This window comes from Emydura macquarii, unplaced genomic scaffold, assembly GCF_026122565.2.
Source record: "Emydura macquarii macquarii isolate MOO-44397 ecotype Brisbane River unplaced genomic scaffold, CSIRO-AGI_Emac_v2 contig_3390, whole genome shotgun sequence".
NCBI lineage: Eukaryota > Metazoa > Chordata > Testudines > Chelidae > Emydura > Emydura macquarii.
Genome location: NW_027133527.1, coordinates 957,731 through 977,398, shown reverse-complemented (window position 1 = coordinate 977,398; position 19,668 = coordinate 957,731). Strand labels below are relative to the sequence as shown.

General features: G+C 48.3%; 1 protein-coding gene across 1 annotated transcript in view; it reads right to left on the bottom strand.

Moving 5' to 3' along the window:
* LOC137144025 (myosin-16) overlaps positions 1-18,889 on the bottom strand; it is a 42,671-nt gene extending 23,782 nt beyond the window's left edge. The window contains exons 1-19 of the mRNA XM_067534118.1: positions 18,680-18,889; positions 17,288-17,431; positions 16,467-16,623; positions 15,976-16,003; positions 14,510-14,606; positions 14,167-14,259; positions 13,285-13,348; positions 11,829-11,927; positions 11,100-11,203; positions 9,037-9,175; positions 8,154-8,422; positions 7,310-7,480; positions 6,220-6,399; positions 4,643-4,769; positions 3,623-3,684; positions 2,913-3,000; positions 1,958-2,075; positions 1,511-1,631; positions 67-203 (exon numbers count right to left, since the gene is read on the bottom strand). Of these exons, the coding sequence (XP_067390219.1) occupies positions 67-203; positions 1,511-1,631; positions 1,958-2,075; positions 2,913-3,000; positions 3,623-3,684; positions 4,643-4,769; positions 6,220-6,399; positions 7,310-7,480; positions 8,154-8,422; positions 9,037-9,175; positions 11,100-11,203; positions 11,829-11,927; positions 13,285-13,348; positions 14,167-14,259; positions 14,510-14,606; positions 15,976-16,003; positions 16,467-16,623; positions 17,288-17,431; positions 18,680-18,889 (2,408 nt within the window). The remainder of the gene's footprint in view (positions 1-66; positions 204-1,510; positions 1,632-1,957; positions 2,076-2,912; positions 3,001-3,622; positions 3,685-4,642; positions 4,770-6,219; positions 6,400-7,309; positions 7,481-8,153; positions 8,423-9,036; positions 9,176-11,099; positions 11,204-11,828; positions 11,928-13,284; positions 13,349-14,166; positions 14,260-14,509; positions 14,607-15,975; positions 16,004-16,466; positions 16,624-17,287; positions 17,432-18,679) is intronic.
* Positions 18,890-19,668: the final 779 nt, after the last annotated feature.

Below are 19,668 nucleotides of genomic sequence, written 5' to 3'. Positions count from 1 at the left end.
GTTAGTAATTGGTTTCTAATGCTCCCTCGGATGCATGAAGCGGTGTCTCATATTTCAAAGGGCTACCTTCTTTCCAGCATCTTTTTGAACTCAAGCCGCATCAGGAAGCCACGAACACGGCACTGCAACATGGTCATGATCTTTGCCAGCCGATCATCGCGCATGTCTTCCAGTTTGGCCAGGACTCCGGCGCGGAAGAACACCTTGAAGAGCGAGAGACGACTGTTAGAACTTGGCTTCCAGGTCGTGCACCAGAACTTTCAATCTGTGAACTTCTGTCCCCATTTCTAGGCTTAATTCATGTATCTGGACTTATTCAGGGCTATTAATCCCCTTTTTTGCTTGTGTCTGTGGGTTTCTGCCTTTGTTGACCTGTCTGACTCTCACCTACATTTACTATCACTGTAGGTACACAGAATTATATATTAATAATATTTTAAAGTTGGGAACTTTAGGAGCTAGGGACTGGCCATCAAGACTCCTGGGTTCTATTTCTGGCTCTAGGACTGACTTGCTGCATGTCCTTGGTGAAGTCACTTACCCTGTCTCTGCCTGTGTCCCATTAGCAGTAAAATGGGGCTAACAACAGGGACACTGGAAGATTTAATTAACTGACACATAGGAAAGCACTTTGCAATCTAAAGATGAAATATGCTAGAGAAGCAATAAATGGGGTGTGAGTGCAATAAAAATTAGAAAATTCCATTATAAATTCCTACAAAAATCTGAACTTTTTCTCCCCTCTGCATGTGTATCACAATAATCTGTTAAATTACGGGATCACATAAGACATACGTGTAGAAATACTAACTTCTGACATGCTCCACTAAGATTATAGGGGCAAAAAACAAGGACTTGACTTTACTCATTTGTTTTTACTCAGTCTGAAGTCAGGCATAATTCTCAGTCAGTGAAATTTTTGCTTGATTAAGGCCTGGCCTACGTTACAAAGTTAGGTGATGAAAAATCTCATGCCCTGCGCAATGTGACTAAGGCAACAGAAACCCCCGTGGAGACACTGCTAGTCTGCAAAAGAATTCTAGCTACCGCTTCTTGGGGAAGTGGATTTACTGCAGTGACAGAAGAACCCCCCTCTGTCGCTGTAGTGTCTATAACATCGTGCTGCAGCTGTGCCCCTGTAGCACTTGCACTGTCGAGGTTCACTAAGGAGCGAGTAAAGAGCGAAAGGGCCTGAGGGTTTAGCCCCTCTTTAAAAAAGCGTGACTCCTTTGCATTATATTACGCTGTATGTGATAAATAGCATGTCACATTGCTCTGTGTAGTGAGTTCACGTAATGGAAGGCAATGTATGCATGGAGGGCAGAGTTAAGATTGCTCTAGGAACTTTTAACTCTGAGGTCTTGTCTACACACACACAAGTCCCAGTGCTCGAATTAAAATCTGTTTTGTAATCAACATAAACTGGTGCAATTCCCTGTGCAGAAACACTTAAATCGGATTACAGTGGTCTTAGATTCATGTAGCTTAATTCGGTAGGAAAAACCAGTACCTTGGTGTGCCCAATTTTATACTCATTTTCCCCCAGCTCAATAGAGCCAAGCAGCAATTCCGATGCTTTCTTATTGTCCACAAATCCCTGAGGGATTACATTGGGGTTCAAGACTTGATATCTGAAATGAGAAAGATGGGTAATGATGTAGGAGCCACTGTTCGGAACAGTGTAAAAGAGCTAGGCAAGGGTTAATGTCTGCTTCCATCTCGGTCTCTTCTAGCAAAGATCTCCGAAGGGCTGGGGTGCCCGCTGTGAGGAGTTTATAACCCTCTCTGTTTCTCATCTTTACTAAGAGTTCCTGGAGGAGAGGCTGTAGGAGGGTTAGCTGTCGAGCATCCATAGCTACTCTGCCTCCTGACCGTCCAAGGAGGTTACCAAATAGGATGTCGTACATGTCCGTCCTCCCAAACTATAACAAATGGGCAGAATAATATAAACATTCACCTCTGCTTGAATTCAGGGTACTGCAGTCTGTTAGGAAAGCCCTTCCTGCAGATACGGATGCCTTCCAGCACTCCATTACAAGCCAATTGGTGCAAGATCAAGTGAGCATCAGCCACCCCTACAAAAACCAGAAAGAGTACAGCTCAGCGCTCCACCTTACTGAGCCAGAGAGGAGCAAAACAATTGGCGCATCTCACGCAGTTTGCCCTCAGTTACACAAAGATGCAAAGGGAGAGATCGGCAGGGGATCGTGTTCACACATGGTGGGTAGACCTGAAATCGAGGAGACAGGAATGTATTAAGGGCGTCCTTCACTTTGCTGTGTTGGCTACAAAGAAAACTGAAATGTTCTACATTTTCACCTCAGCCTGCTCCATCAGTCCTCTTGCAATTACTGTGCTGCTGAGATTCCACTGACACCTACGGAAATCCAGGAGGTGAAGTATCTAGGACACGTATCAGCCCAACAGTATATTCAGGAATAGACAAGGAGTTAAAGGAAGATATCAGGGGTAAGCATCCTTTAAGAGAAGTCCATGTGCTACTCTGTGCTTTCTGTTACTGTCCTTGCCAGTTGACTAGAGCTCAAAGATTTGTGTGAGAACAAGAGTCTTCTCCTTCAGTCACTGTCTCCCTATTTGATCCTGCAAAGAAGGTATAAGTCAGACACAACACGGTCTGACAGAGATGGCACCAATTTATCCAGTCTGGTGATTCTGTATTTCCCTGTCCATTGGACATCCACAGAGGAATGAAGTGTTCATTAGCTATCCTGTCTTTGGAATCTTGTCCTGTCCTAATGTTGCCTTTAAAGGATATGGAGGTGTTCTATGAAGCGACGGCCCGTGTTCTTCCAGTGCTGGATAGAGATCTGCTGTTCAGCTAGCCAAAGTTAGTGCTGAAGGCATTGTGTGTCTGTGCCCAAGTGTGGTTCAGAGGCTCTCCAGATACTTACCAGACTGCTTGAACTCATTTGGAATGATGCAGCGCACAAAATGAGGGGACGTGCTATGCAGAGTAGCCATCAGCTTATTCAGCTGCTCCTGAAGCCAGAGGAAGACAAACAATGTGAGCAAGCAAAGCGGGAGAGAGAGAACCTCATGCACAATACGTTAATTCACACTCTTTTGTTGCAAAGATAACAATAGGACGCAGGTGCAGGCTGGATGCTGCACAGCTCAGAGGGAAAGTGCTGCATGAATGAACGTTTGAGAAACCTCACCCTGGAGATGATCAAGAGGCTCTGAATCCGGGATTTTCAGTTCTAAAGGGCAGCTGATGTGATCTTGGGCAACTAGTGTTCTTATTCCACTCTTCATAAGCTATCTCACTGTTCTCTTATGCTCCCAACCGCTGCTGGTCATGTCTACCCATAGAATCATTTCTAAAACTTAGATTCATCGATTCCAAGGGCAGAAGGAACCATTGTGATCATCTAGTCTGACCTCCTGTCTAACACAGGCCAGAGTGCTTCCCCAAAATAATTCCTAGAGCATAGCTATAATTCCTAGATCATACCATAGATTGTATGCTCCTTTGGACAGGGACTCTTATTATGTGTGTATAGTGCCTGGCACAATGGAGGCCTGAGGCATTACTGCAATACAAATAATAAAGTACCCTATATTACAATGGATGGATGATGGACAGCAAATGGCCACGTACCCTATAGAAATTGGAGACAGTCATGAATGAAGAGCCTCTCTTCTGCTTCTTGGTACCACCAGCTGACAATAATATTAAAATGCATAACGTATAAGTGATACAGTCAAGTATACATTCAATTAAAGTGATATACTGTCGCGCACAAAACAAATGCATCTCTTCAGGACCCTGTAGTTCACAGTACTGTTCTCGCTGGATAGTACAGCCTTTAAATAAAAAACAAGCATCACTCAAACCTGCATGCTACTTTGGTTTAGGGTTTTTTGTATTCAGTTACTATTGTAAAGGAATCCTGGAATTTGAAGCAAGCTCAGTCCTTGGAAAAGAAGGGAAAGGAAAACGAAGTTTACGATATTGTGTTTGAAAGTACATGCATTTGTACGTACATTGAGCCAAATTCTCCTCTTGGTTACAGTAGTGCAACTGAATTGCTTTGCACTGCTTTGCACTGTAATTGGAGGGACCAGTGTAACTGAGAGGAGAATTTGGCCCAATCTGTTAATAATTGGAGATCTTAAAAGCATTTTCATAAACAGTTTTCCCATTCATCTTTTGAACTGCAGAGCCCAGGCGGAGCTGGCAAAAATCCTACGAGGCAGCAAGTTTTCTGGTTGATAGAAATCTGACATTTGTCTGGTCAACAGAAGGCCATTTACTGCCAGGAGGGAATTCCATAGTTTGTCATTAACTCCGCATTGCATCCTCACTTCGTTCAGACACAAGTGCGTGCCAGCAGCAGTGTTCTAAAGAGGCTTCATTCAAACAAGGGGAGCCATCTCGGCTAACACTAAGGGGGCATAATTTTCAAGGACGGAGTTAGACCCATCTTTCAGCATGGAAGAGGTTGTATCGCAGAGCAGGGTGCAGTCTGCTACCTGCCTGCAGAGGGAGCTACAACCACTGTCCTAATCCTTGCCACAGAGAATTGTGGGGAAACACAAAAGGGCTAGACATGATCACATTTGCTTTCAACCACGTTGCAATGACAGTATTGGCCGTACTATGTAATGTTTACCATACCTGCAGCCTCCTCCTCTTTAAAAAGCATGTTGAGCAGTGTCATGCCGGATTTCTGGAACAAGCCCACCACTGTTTCATTCAGAGGGTCCTTGTTTTTCTCCAGCCACCCAGTGATATTGTACCCCACCTGGAGAGGGGGGAGAAAAGCGAACACTCCAGATTCTGAAAGAGAATGTTGCTGCAACACGGTATAAATGAGAAGACGCTTCTTCTCCATTGACTGCTGGCCCCAAAGACCTCTGAAGAGGGAGGGGGAGAAATCCACTACATCAAGACGGAAAGTGAGGATCAGATTAATTTACTCATCGAAGTCTCGTGGGTTTAGGGGGACTCTTGCCATGGAAAGCAGATAATCCCCTGTGTGGAGGAGCTTTGGCAGGCTTGGCGGTTGGAGGCATGTTGCAGCAGAGATTAGACACTTCCCTAATATGCATTCACACAGATCCACTGACAGATCATCTACTGGTGCAATCTGTAGCTTGGCGTAGGCTAACAACAAATGTCAAATGTCAATTTCAAATGCCCATGTGCGATCAGTGAGTGGAAATAGCTGCTAAATATGAATAAGACACAGTGAAGGCCCTTGCGATTCATACTGTGATCATGTTTTGTCAGGATGTCTGTGCGGTCGAGTGTGTGAATAACTGGCAGAGTTTGGTGCTGTGCATAAAGACTGTTCCTGCTGCTAAAGCGTTGCCACGGCTGCTTTGACACAGTCTCCATGAAAGGCTAGACAAGCATCAGTGAACCCCAGGACTCAGAGTCTTCTGGCAGCTTTTGAGAAATGAGCAAAAATCAGTGTAACCCCTTGGCTTATTTTCACTCCTGGCAACTGTCCCATTAGTCTTTGTGCTCCCAGAAACAAAGTCCTGGGGGAGAAGGAAGCAGTGGCTTGCAGAATTTTTTTAAAGGTTTAATTTTTTATGAGCGCCGAACCCCATATGTTGAGGTGTCATAGAAATTCAGGGCTGGACGGAACCTAGAAACGTTGTCTAGTCCCTCCCCCCTGCACGGAGCCAGGACTAAGTATACATAGACCATCCCTGACAGATATTTGGCTCCTGCAGTTGACTTGCTACTCATTATCCACTAAAGTGTGCTACTGTCGAGTCACTGATCATAGATTTGCCCAGCTGCAGTTTTAGATTGTGATTTATCTCATTTGTTATTGTAAAGCATTTTGAGATGCATTTCAATGACACCCTGTTGGACTAAATTCCCTGCTGGGGTAAGTTGATGCTGCCCTGTTGAAGTCAGCGAAGCTCCACCAGTTTACCCCAGCAGGGAATTTGGCCCATAAAGGTGCATTGTGCTCTTATATGTTAAAGGCCTTGAAAGCATGACATGATTGGTGCATGACCCAGTGCCATGTGGATGCTGAAACATGGGCTTGGAAACACTGAGTGCCCAAGCATGGGTCCAACAGACCTGGGTGTGCAGTGCAGTCCTGACTCCATTTCCACTGAAGTCAGTGGGAGTTCCATCATTAACATCAGTGAGCACAGGATTGGGCCTATGCAGGGACCTGGATCGATATGGATGTTATGCCAACAAAAAGAACGTTGTTCTGGACCTACCGTGCCAGCGTAGTGCACCAGCTCAAAGTGGGCTTCAGGCCCTTTGCCCTTGCCTCCCTTGGGTTTGAGGAAGTTGGATGATTTGCCTAGGTGGTTGTCGTAGAGGGCAGCCTTGAAAGTAGCATCCGTGGCCTTAGGGAACACACACTGCTCTTCCAGGATAGAGAAGATGCCCATGGGCTATAGAAGAAAGAGGATCACAAGATAGAAGCAGCTGAGAGAAACACACTGCTGCCTTCTCAGCGGTGAGCTGGGGCTATGACCTAGCAGGGGTGGATTCACTTTGATTAGAGTTTACTACATTTGCCACTTACTGCTCGATTATTACCTAGTCATTTACTTATGTGCAGCTAGGTAGACTCATGATCATCTAGTCTGACTTCCTGCACACTGCAGGCCACAGAACCTCACTCATCCACTCCTGTAATAAACTTATGACTGAGTTCCTGAAGTCCTCAAATCATGATTTAAAGACTTCAAGTTACAGAGACTCCACCGTTTACTCTAGTTCAAACCAGTAAGTGATCAGTTAGACTCTGAGCATGTTGGTGAAACCCACCAGCCAGACACCAGGAAAGATTTCTCTGTAGTAACTCAGATCCTCAGAGTCCCATCTCTGGTCATTGGAGATATCTGCAACTAGCAATCGCAGATGGATCACATCCCATTGTAGGCAGTCTCATCATACTGTCCCCGCCATAAATTTATCAAGCTCAGTCTTGGAAGGCTGCTCCCCTTGGGAGGCTTTTCCAGAGCTTCACTCTTCTGGTAGTTAGACTCCTTCATTTAATTTCAAGCTAAACTTGTTGATGACTAGTTTATACCCATTTGTTCCTTTGCCAACATTGGCCCTTAACTTGACTAACTCCTCTCCCTCCCTGATGTTTATCCCTCTGATGGATTTGTAGAGAGCAATCATATCTCCCTCAAGCCTTTGTTTGGTTAGGCTAAACAAGCCAAGCTCCGTAAGTCTCTCGTAAGGTAAGTTCTCCATCCCCCTGATCATCCTAGTAGCCCTTCTCTGCACCTGTTCCAGATCATTCTAGATCATTCTCTCCACTCGTCTCTCCTTCAGGACAGGGAAAGTTACCTTTTCCAGGAGATCAATGCAAGCCTGCAGATCCAGACCAAAGTCAATAAACTCCCAGTCAATGCCCTCTCTCTTGTACTCCTCCTGCTCCAGCACAAACATGTGGTGGTTGAAGAACTGCTGCAGCTTCTCGTTGGTGAAGTTGATGCACAGCTGCTCAAAGCTGTTGAACTGCAGAGAATAGGGAGTCAGCAATGCATTCACTAATCTGCCTTTGAACCGTAACCTGGATGCTGCAGATACAACACAGCTGCTGGCAAGACGCAAATTCTCCACTCTAAGGGGCAAGTTCTGATCTCATTTATTCCAGTGCCAATCCAGAGCAACCCCACTGACATCAGCGTTGTTTCAGATTCCCTCTGCGGTGTAAATGAGATCAGAATTTGGCCTTAGGTAAACGCGCCAATTTTCCCCCAGGTATTTGTTTGTTACCTCTGGCGTCCCCGCTGAATGTTTCACAGTTGCAGTTTCTCACAGCTCCCTTTGGCAGATGCTCGTCAGGAAGTGGGTGATGTAACAATGCTAACTGAATGTCCGAATATCATGCACCTTTCTTTCCCTAGTGCAGAGCGGCCTGATCATTGAGTTCCCGCAACTGTGAGAGCCCGCGTGGTCACTTGCTCATTAGTTATGTCCCACATGCTCTGTGGTTGTTATCTGCCAGGGTATCTACCTCTGTTTGCTGCCCTTGATTTAGTGACCGATCCCAGTGGATGGCGATTGACTACACTGGCCTCCACTGATACCAATGCTAACATTTTGAAGGAGGGAAGGATGATGAGGAACTATTTTCACAAACTCAGAGGGGTCTCACTACAGAGAGGGCGTCTCTCGCTTTGTGTACCTCAAAGATTTCAAAGCCAGCAATGTCCAGCACCCCGATGAAGAATTGTCTCTGCATCTTGGTGTCTAAGGTCTTGTTGATTCTGACCACCATCCACTTGAACATCTTGTCGTAGACGGCTTTGCCCAGGGCCCCGATGGAGTTTTGGCACTGTTCCAGGTTCTGCCCTTTCTGCACAAACTCATTGCCCACTTTCACCCGGGGCCTGGTGATACCCTTCTGGAGCTCTCCAGAGTTGAGACCCATGAGGTGGGCGACTTTATCAGCCACTGTTGAAGAACAAGCGGAACCTAGTTAATCTTAAAGGGAGGAAGAATGTCACTTGATCTGCTCGTGTCTTTTAGCGTATTCAGGAAAGGGCTTACGGGGAGAGCTCAGGGACTACTTCGCTGCGAGGGAGCACAGCACCCCATGAGGGGTAGGGCAGGGCCATAGTTTCGTCTCCTCACATACATCGGCCAGCAGAGCCGGCAGCCATATTGGAGTGGAGGGAGTAGTGCACACTCAATAAAGAGATATAGCAGTGGGTGCTCTGCTTCCATGAGCTCCTGGAGGCATCCCATCTGCCCACTCCAGCAGGACTCCATGCTACCCACAATGCAGGGTGACGTCTGTGAGGAACAATCAAGCCCTGTGCTGAGAGCTCAATCACCTGTCTTGGCCTGACACCCCCTTAGAGTTGTAAATGGCAGCTCTGACTTCCAGTAGCACATCTGCTCACTTTAAATATTCAGATACGGTTGGTTGTTTAAGGTCATTTTTATCCTTCGGACACATGCTCTGGGATGGGCAGCTTTTCTGGGGATATCAGTGAATTGGCTCAGTAAAACAATCCATTCTCACGTCAGCTGTAGGGTCCCTTAGTGTGGTGATCCCAACCTACCCTCGGTGGAGTCCACGTCTGCCTGCTCCTCTCTTTGCTTCTGCTTGAACTTCATGTTGCCAAAGTGCATGATGCCTCCTGTCAGCTTGTAAACTCCAAGCTTCTCTTCTGGAGCGAAGCCTAGAACATCAAAGGCCACCTGGCCGAGAAGAAAGAGACCCACAGAAGGGAAATATAAATCTGCATCTTGAGCAGGAAGGCTTCCCCTTACTATAAACACCTAAAGTCATTTCACAGCCCATCAAGATCAGCCCCGTGAGGTCCCTTTGAACAAGCTCTGGATAGCGTTTCTGGGAAGTCATTGGGGACAGATCCTCAGCCCAATTGTCTTTAATCCACCACTTAACACCAGCCAAGGATCTGCCCCCTGGACAATAGTCATTTGAACCATCTCATGACATAAGGTGTTAAGTACAATGCATTCACTGAGATTTTCAAAGGCCCCTTTTTAAAAGTCATGGGAGTAGGGCATCAAGATCCCCTCAGATGGCTTGGGAGCATCTCAGCTGTTTTATTTGCATTTTCAAGGAGTGAATCCTGTAAAATACCTGGCGACACTAAAAAAACAAAAAGGTCATTTTCCAATTCAGACCTATTTTATCATGCTGTAACACATAAATAAAGGGCTGGTTGAACTCCCACCCTGGTCTGAAATCTGAACCTCGTGCAAACAGTGAGCCTGATGGAAGACAAGAAGGAACCACTTCCATCTCTGGCTGTGTAACTCCACTGCCTCTGGTAGAGTTACACTAGAGATTAACGTGGCTCAGTAACACTTTACCTTTTGGAACCCATATCAATATTTCCTGAAACCCAGGTCCCCAATCACTGTCTTCCAAAGGCCATGGTGGAAGCCTGTGACGGGGTGTACCAGCCCCTCCTGCCAAAGCGGGAGCCCTCAGCTTCCGCGCAGGGCCAGACAGGCCCCTCCCCGTCACGTGCGCTGCACACACTCTGGCAGAGGTGGGGAGATAAAAGCCCAGCAGAGGCCACAGAGCAGGGCAGGACAATAGCGGAGAGAGACACCCCCAGAGCCCACCAGAAGGGATGCAGCCCTGCCACGCCCAGAGGGGCTTCAGAACAGCCTCCAGCTCAGTGCGGGTGGGTTGCTGGCCCCCACCACACCAGGGAAACTCTCGCTAGACAGCCAGAGGCAAAGCATGACACTGCGGCGCCTCCCTGGGACGGGAGTTGTACCAACACACCCCCCTTTCAGGGGAGCCATAGGCACGGTCTGTCACAAAGCCCTATCACCTGAAATTAGGCTGGTCAAAACATTGGTGAACAAACTGCAGGAAACAGCCCTGCAATAACATCACGGGGAGGGACTAGATAACCTAATTGGCCTTTTCCCATCTCTGTCTCGTGAGGCTATAACAAACCTGTACTTACAACTCTCTGTTCAAAGGGGTGAAACTCGTGGGAAAATTCAATGTTTCTGAGAACTAGTCTATGCCTGAAGCTATTGCCCTAGCTAGCGTCTCATTTACAACCTTGCTATTCTAGAGGGACATGCTGCACTCTAACAGCAGCAGCTGAAGACAGGTTGAACTCTGTAGCTGAAGCACTGCTTGTAATAAGACCGTCAGGAGCAAGGACTCCTAATAAGCCCTTTCTAAAGCCAGATTGCCCTTCAAGAAAAGTGTGAAAACAGTCATCAAAAAACATACAGAAGCTCAAAACCTGCTAGTCTTGCCCATGCAAGAACTCCCATGAAACCATGCATGTGAGTGAGATAAGCAGGGTTTAATCTATAATGGGCACCAAAGTTTACAGATTCATAAGTGTCATGGCTAGAAAAGACCATTAGAATTAACGTAGTTTGATGTCAGGAATAACACAGGTCATAGAATTTCACCCAGGACCTCCTGCATCAAGCCCAGAGAAACCCAGTCTTTGAGTGATGGCGAATCCATCAGATCCCTAGGTAAGTTGTTGCAATAGCTAATTACTCTTACCGTTAAGAAGTTGCCCCCTTATTTCTAGAGAGACTTGGAATCATGGATGAGCATCATGATTAGCCAGACCTTCCCCCCCACCCAACTTCATTTTTCGAGACTTACATCTGTGACAAGCAGCTCTTCCCCATCATCCATGTTGTCTACTATAGTCACGCCCTGAGATATCCAATGGTAATGCTTGGGATCAGGCACCAGAAGCAAAGTTTCTGCAGAGGGAGGCAGACCAAGAGGTGATGACATGGTCTGATAGCAATGCACTGAACAATACCTGCACTGGTGGAGAAGGAAAATTCTTTGGGTGGGGACAGGAATTAGGAGTTTAATTTCCCTAGGATCCACTTCTAATGCAGCACTTTAGGGCTGAGATTTTCAGACCCCCTAGGAGAGGTGGACACCCAATTCCCATTCATTTTAATGGGAACTGGACACCCAAATCTCTTATGCAACATTGAAAGCCTCGGTGTCTTTCCCATATGTGGGGAAGTAAGCAACTGCCATCCTCTAGCAATCCATCGCTTCAGTTTGCACCTGAAGTTCATTACCTTAGCATCATACGTGACCAGATCAGCTGAGACCTTACAGAGCACACCTTAGACCAGTCAGTAGCAGGGGTTAAAGAGAGGGAAGTACAACTTCCCTTTCACTCACTGGCCTGGTCTCCCCCACAGTTCCTCTTCCTCCTTGGCTGCTTCAGTAAACGGTCTCCTTGAGCCCACCTACTTTAACCACTGATAAACAAAGCTACGGCAAATAGATTTCTCCTCCTGAAAACAGAGGATATGTCAGGGAAGCCTGAGTTGAGACAAGTGAATATACACAGAAGTGCCATACCAATCAGTTCAGGTTTCTTCTTAGAGAGGATCTGGTAGAAGATGTGATAGCCTCTCTCAGCTGCCTGCTGGGAAATGACTCGAGACTTCTCTAGGAGATCTGAAATATAAAGGGGAGCATTGGTAAACCCAGACCCCTGTTAAGATTGCAGCCATGGGAAAAAGGTATAGGGTGAAATCCTGGCTCCGTTGACATCAATGGAGCCGGAATGTCATGTATAGAAAGTATCCTTTGGAAGCAAATTCCCTCTCCATTCACTAGATCCAACAGTACTGTAATAATATGTATAATACTTTGCACCCCTGGAGCATCCTTGAGCCGAGGATCTCAAAGAACTTTATAAGCTTCGCAACATTCCCAGTCAGATACGTTTTATTATAATTATTTTGCAAATGGGTGAAATGCAGGCAAGAGATGCAATCATTTATCCAGGGTCATAACTCAATGGTGAGTCCAGGAAGCCAGGATTTCTGATTCCCAGAGCCCTGCTCTAATCTCTAGGTACACAACTCCCCCAAAGCTCATCCCATTTCAAAGGAGGCTATGAAAAATCAAATTATTGCATATATGATTAAATTATCTATGATATGCTTTTCCTTGCTAAAAAGAGCCATAGAAAAGATTCCCTGTGCCCCGTAGTCTGGTCCTATGCCCATGTGCATTGGCCCAGTGGTGTTGTTTCTCACTGACGTGAAGGAGACTTAAGTTTGATTCCTTGGTCGCTTACTCTCTTGGTCACACCAGCTGATGCTGCAACTTGCAGATGATGCAGAGGCAGGAAGTTCAGCCATTCGCAAAGAAGAGGTTGGGGGAAGGAGCATTTTCCATTGCTCAACAACCAGTTAGGCTGCAGTTCTGATTGGCCCAGAGGAAATCTACAGCTCCTTGTCCAAAAAAGAGGTGAATGCAACATATATCCTGAAGCGTGGGCGGCAAAGCAGGGACCAACTGAAAGTAGCAGATATAGAGAAGCCCCCAGGAAAAAAAACCAATGGTCCATATGTTTCCTCTCTCTCTTTCTTCTGCCCTCTCAAAGTCCCTAGCCAGGAAACATGCTGGAGTCTCTATGCACTGAGAGCTGGGATTTGTGGTTCTAAGTTTGGTTTTAAATGCACGTGTGCAAACAAAGAACAATGCACATTCCTTAGAAAGCTATTTTTAGGATCCTAAGTATACCACAGTCATGCTATTGTACTGATGACAAATACAAATAACAGTAGCAGTTACTTGTTCAGGTCTTTTCACCAGAAATATGACCAGATTCTGGTTTCATTTACACCGGTGCAAATCAATCAAGTTAATGGCATTAACTCCAGGTATAACTGAGAAGATGATCATACAATATAGGCCCTGATCCACAGGTCATTGATGTCAATGCAGGGTTTTCCATTCATTTCCATGGCCTTTGGATCAGACCCAGGGGGAAATAAAGGATGAAGTTAATGTGGCTACTTACAGCTCTCAATGTCAGCCCCAGCCAGTTTACCCGTGGTACCAAAGTGGATTCGGATAAATTTGCCCTTGATAAAAAAATGAAAGGAGTCTGTTTAGTGCGACATCTGTCTAAAAACAGAGTAGAGAGAGATACTGAGGAATCCTATGGGGACGTGCAGCTGGGCCTCCGGGGCAGATCTGCAAGTCAGTGAGAGGCAACTAGTCTTTTCATAGATCAAATCTGTAACAATCCCTTTGTTCTCAGATATTTCAGTAGAGCTTAAAGAAACCTTCCTACTGTTACAGCATGAGCCAATGCTGTATAGTGCACAGACAGAAGAGAAGACTGGGAGTCCGGAACTCTCTCACTCACCTGTTATGAGACCTCTTTGGCCCTGATTCAGGAATGTCCTTTATCATACACTCCATTGACTTCCAGGGGGGATTAAATACATGCTTCAGTGATTTCCTGATCAAAAAATCTCTCTGTGCCTCAATTTCCCGGTCAGTTAGAAGGGGTTAATGATACTTACTTATTTCACAGGGATGTTTTGTGGGTTAATTTGCTAACATTTGCAAAGCATTTTGATTATGATCTATAAGCACTAAGGGTCACTAATACAACAGCTCACTAATATGAATGCATATTTCTTACTGTGTTTTGTTTTCTATTTATGTGCCTGTTTGAGCAAACCTGGGTGCAATGAAACTTGATTTGGAATGTTAGCAAATGCAGAGTAATTAATGCTTGAGTGGTCTTTCAAAAATGTGCTATATACATCCTTCTTATTTTTGTTTTTATTACTCCTAGAGGGACTTTTTTCCCTATGTGAACACTTTGACGTTTCATCATTGAATTGCCCCCACAAATAAAACTGAAGTCAGGAGAGAGTCCGGTACTTACAAAACGTGAGGAATTGTTGTTCCTGGTAGTTTTGGCATTTCCAAAAGCCTCCAGGACGGGATTTGCCTGGATGATTTGATCTTCCAGGGATCCCTGCACAAGGAAAAGCAGATTATTTTGGGGGCAAGGTCTCTTGCCTGTGTTACACAGGAGGTCAGACTAGATGATCACAATGGTCCCTTCTGGCTTTGGAAGCTATGACTCTATAAAACTAAACACAAAAGACTTTAGCGTTTGGTGGCAAACATTTCCTGTAGCCCTTTAAAGACCATTTCCTTCCAGGGAACTCCCAGACGTATCTGAACGACTGTTGTGACAGCATGACCACGGGCCTGAATCTTACCTTCCCGTCAGCAGGCTGCTTGCCAGTGCTACCGATGTTGGCAAAGTACTGAATGACCTTTTTCGTGTTCTCCGTCTTGCCGGCACCGGATTCTCCGCTAAATAAAACAAACGAGAGAAACAAGGGGTCAGGAAAAGCCAACGAGCGAAATGTCAGAAATGATCCGTCTGTGTCAGGAGAGAAATCACGTCGCTTCCACTGAATATGGACACGGGCCTGAGCTGGTTATGCAGGACTGACCTTCCCAAGGATTAGCCGGGAGAGACTGAAGGCAGTTGCCCTGCGGAAAAATACCTATGACACGAGCGGTCACTTACTAAGCACACCGGGGCTGATTCTGCTCTCTCTTGCACTAGAGCAAACTTGGAGTAACTTAATTAAAGTCAATGACGGGGGAGGGGTGTAACACCAATGTAAACGAGAGGAGAATCAGGCCCATAGTTGGTACTTCTAGAAGAGTCATTGGGAGTTTTGCATTTATGCAAAATCGGCATCATTGCCCTGCAGTTTGACAACCCATGGCCCGGCTTGTGTGCTGACGGCAGCCTGCGTCTGTAACGGGCTTCTGGCCTTTATAGCCCAGGGAGGCAGCTTGAAGAGGCAGTTACCCTAGTTCATGTGCCCAGGGAAAGTGGGTATAGGCTGGAAAAATAACTGAAGCAGTCACTGGGGGAGAAATAGTCCTATGGAGATGTCAGCGTCTGGGTGAGGAAAGACACAGGGTCGTCCAAAACAACAGTTCCTTTAAGGGTCTGGGACCAGGAGCCTTGTAGAGTGGCGGGAAGGGGGCAAAGCTCCCCTCTCTCCCAGACAGAGCAGACAGGGGCTTGGGGTTTTGAGCCCCACCTGGGGAGGATCAAGAGACTGATTATTCGACTGGGTGGGTGACTCAAAAGAAGGCTGGTAGCCCAGTCAAAGAGGAGCTGCTGAGACTGAAAGGAAGAACTCAGAAGCACAACAGAGCCCCAAGAAGGACAGCTGTGAAACCCTGAATCTAAAAGGGGAGCCGGTTAATCTGATGAATTAGCTCAGAGAGGCATGTGGGGGGGTGGGTACGTGGGGAATGGGCAGACTGCCAGGGAGCTGGGGAATGTGCATCTTGTCTCCACTAAACCTGCAGAGGATCAGCAGAAAAATTAATATAGCCCCGGGGGGTGCACAGAGGGAATAGTCCCTGCATTACTCCCTCCCTCCCCCCAAGCCCAGGGATGGCATTTGCAGCTGGTCCTCAGGCAGGGCACGCAAGTGTGGGGAAAGGTTCCTGTACCCCTTGCTCCCCACGCACCCAAGGACAAGCTGGGCTTAGTGACAGTCAAGAACAGAGCTGGGGTATCCTGATTGCCAGCCCATGTCCTAACCACTGAACAATTTCCCTCCCACAACCTGATTCCACCTCCTCTCCCAGCAGCCCATTCCCCTCTACCTCCGCGGGGACGGACAGCTGGAGATGCCCAAGGAATACTTACGTAATCAGCATAGACTGGTTTTCACGATCTGTGGGGGAACAACAAACAGGACAAGGCAAGAGTTAACCAGGGGCTCCAGAATCCCATCAGAACAAAGGGCCGGCCCTGCAGGGTGTGCGCAGTCGGCTTGGCATAGTTCCCTCGGACCCTGCCCTCCGACTTGCCCTTCTTCTTTCATCCACACAGGGGAGCCTGAACCGTGAAGCCCATCTTTGCAGCAACTTTCACTGCTGGGAACCTCACCCTGTCCCAGAGGGATTTCCAGGGGCAGCCATGGTTGGGATGAACAAGGATAGAGGCTCAGGGGTAGCCGGGGCACAGCAGGATCTGCGAAGGGAAGGCTAAGCGACAAGACGGAGTTTGTTGGGAGCTCTGCCCGTGAGTGGAGTGAGGAGAGCCGGAGGGGGGTGGAAGAGGAAAGCAGAGATGTCAATGAGAGCGGAATGGGAGCAGAGAGAAGCCGGGGAAGCCAGTTTGCCCTTGGCACTCACCCTGGAGCATGTCATGGTAGGCATTGTCAGAGATGGAGAAGAGATGAGGGGGCATCTCAGTACGCTTCCTGCCCTTGTACATCTGGGCCACCCGGGCGCCATAGATTGGCAGCCACTTGTAGGGGTTGATTGTCACGCAGAACAACCCAGAGTACGTCTGGAGGGAGAGAAAGAGACGATAAAGCAGCCACACACCTCCCCCACCGTGAGGAAAGGAAACAAGGTTCCCTGCCACAGGTAAAAACTGATGCATGGCTTTTCTGATCTAGGTAGAACGCTTTTCAATACAGGTCTTCAGAAGAAACCCATTGCTCCTTGAGAAATGTTCTTGGGCACAATGGGTAGCAGAGAGTTAGTTTATTGTGCTGCCTCTGCTTCAGGTGCTACTTCAGATCTCTCTAAAGCCTGATAACGCTAGACACTTGTCTAGCACCTTTCACTCAAGTATCTCAAACATAAATGAGTGCTCACGGCACCTGTAGGGCATTATCCCTGTTTTACAGATGGGGAAACTGAGGCACAGAGTGGCGAATTGGCTTGACTGATTTCACACAGCGAGACAGAGGCAGAGCAAAGGTGAGAACCCAGCCTGCCTGGCACTCTGTCATTTGCTTTATCCCGGTGAGAGCCAAGCAGTCCTAGAGCAAGGTTTGAATCAGGTGGAAAGAAGAAAGCGCCTCCCGATTTCCACGGAAGTAACTAAGGTTTGAATCTGGGCCTCTGGACTGGCGGCAGCTACTATTTCTGAACCAGTAGTGCCTGGCACTGGCCTGTTAATTGCCACATGCTACTCAGCTGTCCCTTTCTCTTCTTCCACTTACATAGATCCTCATGTGGCTGTAACGCTGGCGTAGGTTGTCCAAGACGCTGGCCTCATTCAGGAAGGTCATGTTGGCCATGTCGCTGACCTGGTAGAACTTCGGTGGGTTCATCTGCTGGATATCATCCTTCTTCATGGTGAGGGTCTGTGGGGCCAAGGAAGTAATATGGAGGGGTGGCTGATCTCCATTCTGTCTGTATCCGAATATCTGAACCAGAGCTAGAGGACTGACAGCTCAGGTAACTGGTAAATGGGGTGTAAAGGAGCCTTACGCCCGATGGTCCTTGGATTCAATCCCGCCTCTTGCAATAGCCACTGACGGTTATTAGCACCCGGCTTGACGCTCACTGGCCTACGTGAGATGGGTTTGATGGTCTCCACGGACACACACCCCCCCACCCACCGCACTCGCTGTCCAAAACACCTTGCTGGCAGGCTCTGCAGAGAGGGCCCAGGCCTGCATGGTCCATGGACACTGCACTTCCATCCCTCATGGGGCATCAGTCCAGGTCAGGCTGAAGTCACATCAGCAGGGCAGGGAGGCGGGTGCTGGGATTGCTGACTGCCGGGCCGGGCCTGCTCTGGGGATAACGGCTTCGGTCGCCCAGGCTGCCAATCCAGCCCTGGGACATTCTAATCAAACCAAACCCCGGGGGCTTTGTGTGAACCATGCTTGGACTGTCAACGAGCGTCCTTCCCATGAAACTATGGGCAGAAAGAGAGAGCGGCAAAGCAAAGCGGCTCCTTCGATCCTGGCCACGCGGTGCGGATCTGCCTGTTTGCCCGCTGGAGGTTAGCGGCTTCAGACTAAAGATGTGTTGCTTCTGCAAAGCTTTACTCATGCAAGTAATCCTTCCTCACACGAGTAGCCCACTTGGTTCCAAGGCTAATCTTATATGGTCAGTTGACTCCTGGGCCTGGTTCCTTCTCCCCCTTGCCAGAAGATACAATGGATTTCCATTGATTTCAGCCTCTATCCTGTAGAGCAGTTCTCCCCAAACTGTGGGGTGTGCCCCCCCCCCAGGCAGAACGCCAGCCTCCACATGGGGTGGGGAGCGAGCCCTGCTCTGCCCCCAGCACAGCCCCCAGCCCTACACCCCTTCCCAGCCAGGCTCTCTCTCTCTTTCGGCCACCTCCAGGCCCCAGCCACATTCCGGGCCCTGGCCACTGCTCCTCACCCTAGCCCCCACTCCTGGCCATGGCCCCACTCCTGGCTCTGGCTCCTGGAGGTTGCGGACCAAAAACATTTAGGGACCACTGCCATAGAGGGAGGAGGGCGCACCCAGGCCCGGAAATCTAGAGGCTTATACTGGCCATGCAAGTGCAGTGTTAGGACAGTGACCCAGCGGGAACTGCTGTCCTCCTCACATCTAACACCGGCCGCCAATGGTACCTGGTTGGTCACAGTCTTCACAACGACTTGGTCACCCTTATCAGACTGGATCTCCCCAGCAATGAAACCCTCCTTCTCATCCTTGACCCAGCACGACTTCTTGATGTCATAGGGCTTGCTCATGGCCTCCAGCTTCTCTTTCTCAGGAGGATTCAGGAACGGCATGGGGTCCACATCGTCCCCACACTCGCCTTTGTACCCACCAGGCATCTTGGCTTCGGCTCAGGCAGAGGGGGAAACCGGAAGGAAAAGAGATGGGGACAAGACTTCCCGCAAGGCTCTGAAAGGGGAGGGAACAGAGAAGCTGGCATGGAACACAGTGAGAAATCCTGGGGCCCTATTCTGTCCCTTGCAGGCTACTATGTCCCCCAGTGAATTCAGTAGGGCCCCATCACAGCACTCAGTGAGAGACGGGGATGCCCCCAAACCGGCAGATTGTTACCAAGAGGGAAGTTAGAAAGTGAGAGGTGAGTTCACCCACACACACCAATCTCTGTAAGCCCCATGCCACCAAGGGTGTGTCTACACACCAGTTAAAACCCTGCAGCTGGCCCATGCCAGCTGACTCATGCTGTTTAATTGTGATACAGACGTTTCAGGAGACCGGGCTCTAGGACTCTGCGAGTTGGGAGGGTCCCAGTGCCCAGCTGGAGCCCAGCAAGCCTGAGTCAGCTGGCCTGGGCCAGCCGCAGGTGTCTAATTGCAGTGTAGACATCCCCTGAGAGCCCCTGGCTTGTGGCAAGGGGAGAAGTCCCCCAGTGCATGCAATGCATAGAGTTACCAAGAGGGCTTGCAAGCCCCAAGTCGGGTGGCATGTTGGGGCACATCTGGGCAGGGGCAGGCAGTGCCACTGGTCTCTTTCTCCATAATGCTGGGCATGACGGAGACTTCGTGTGGGCCCCGGCCTGCCCTGCCAGCCCATCGACAGCTAGAAATCAGACCCTGGAGCTTTCCAGCCCTACCTCAGGGGAGGCACGAGCCCCGCCGCG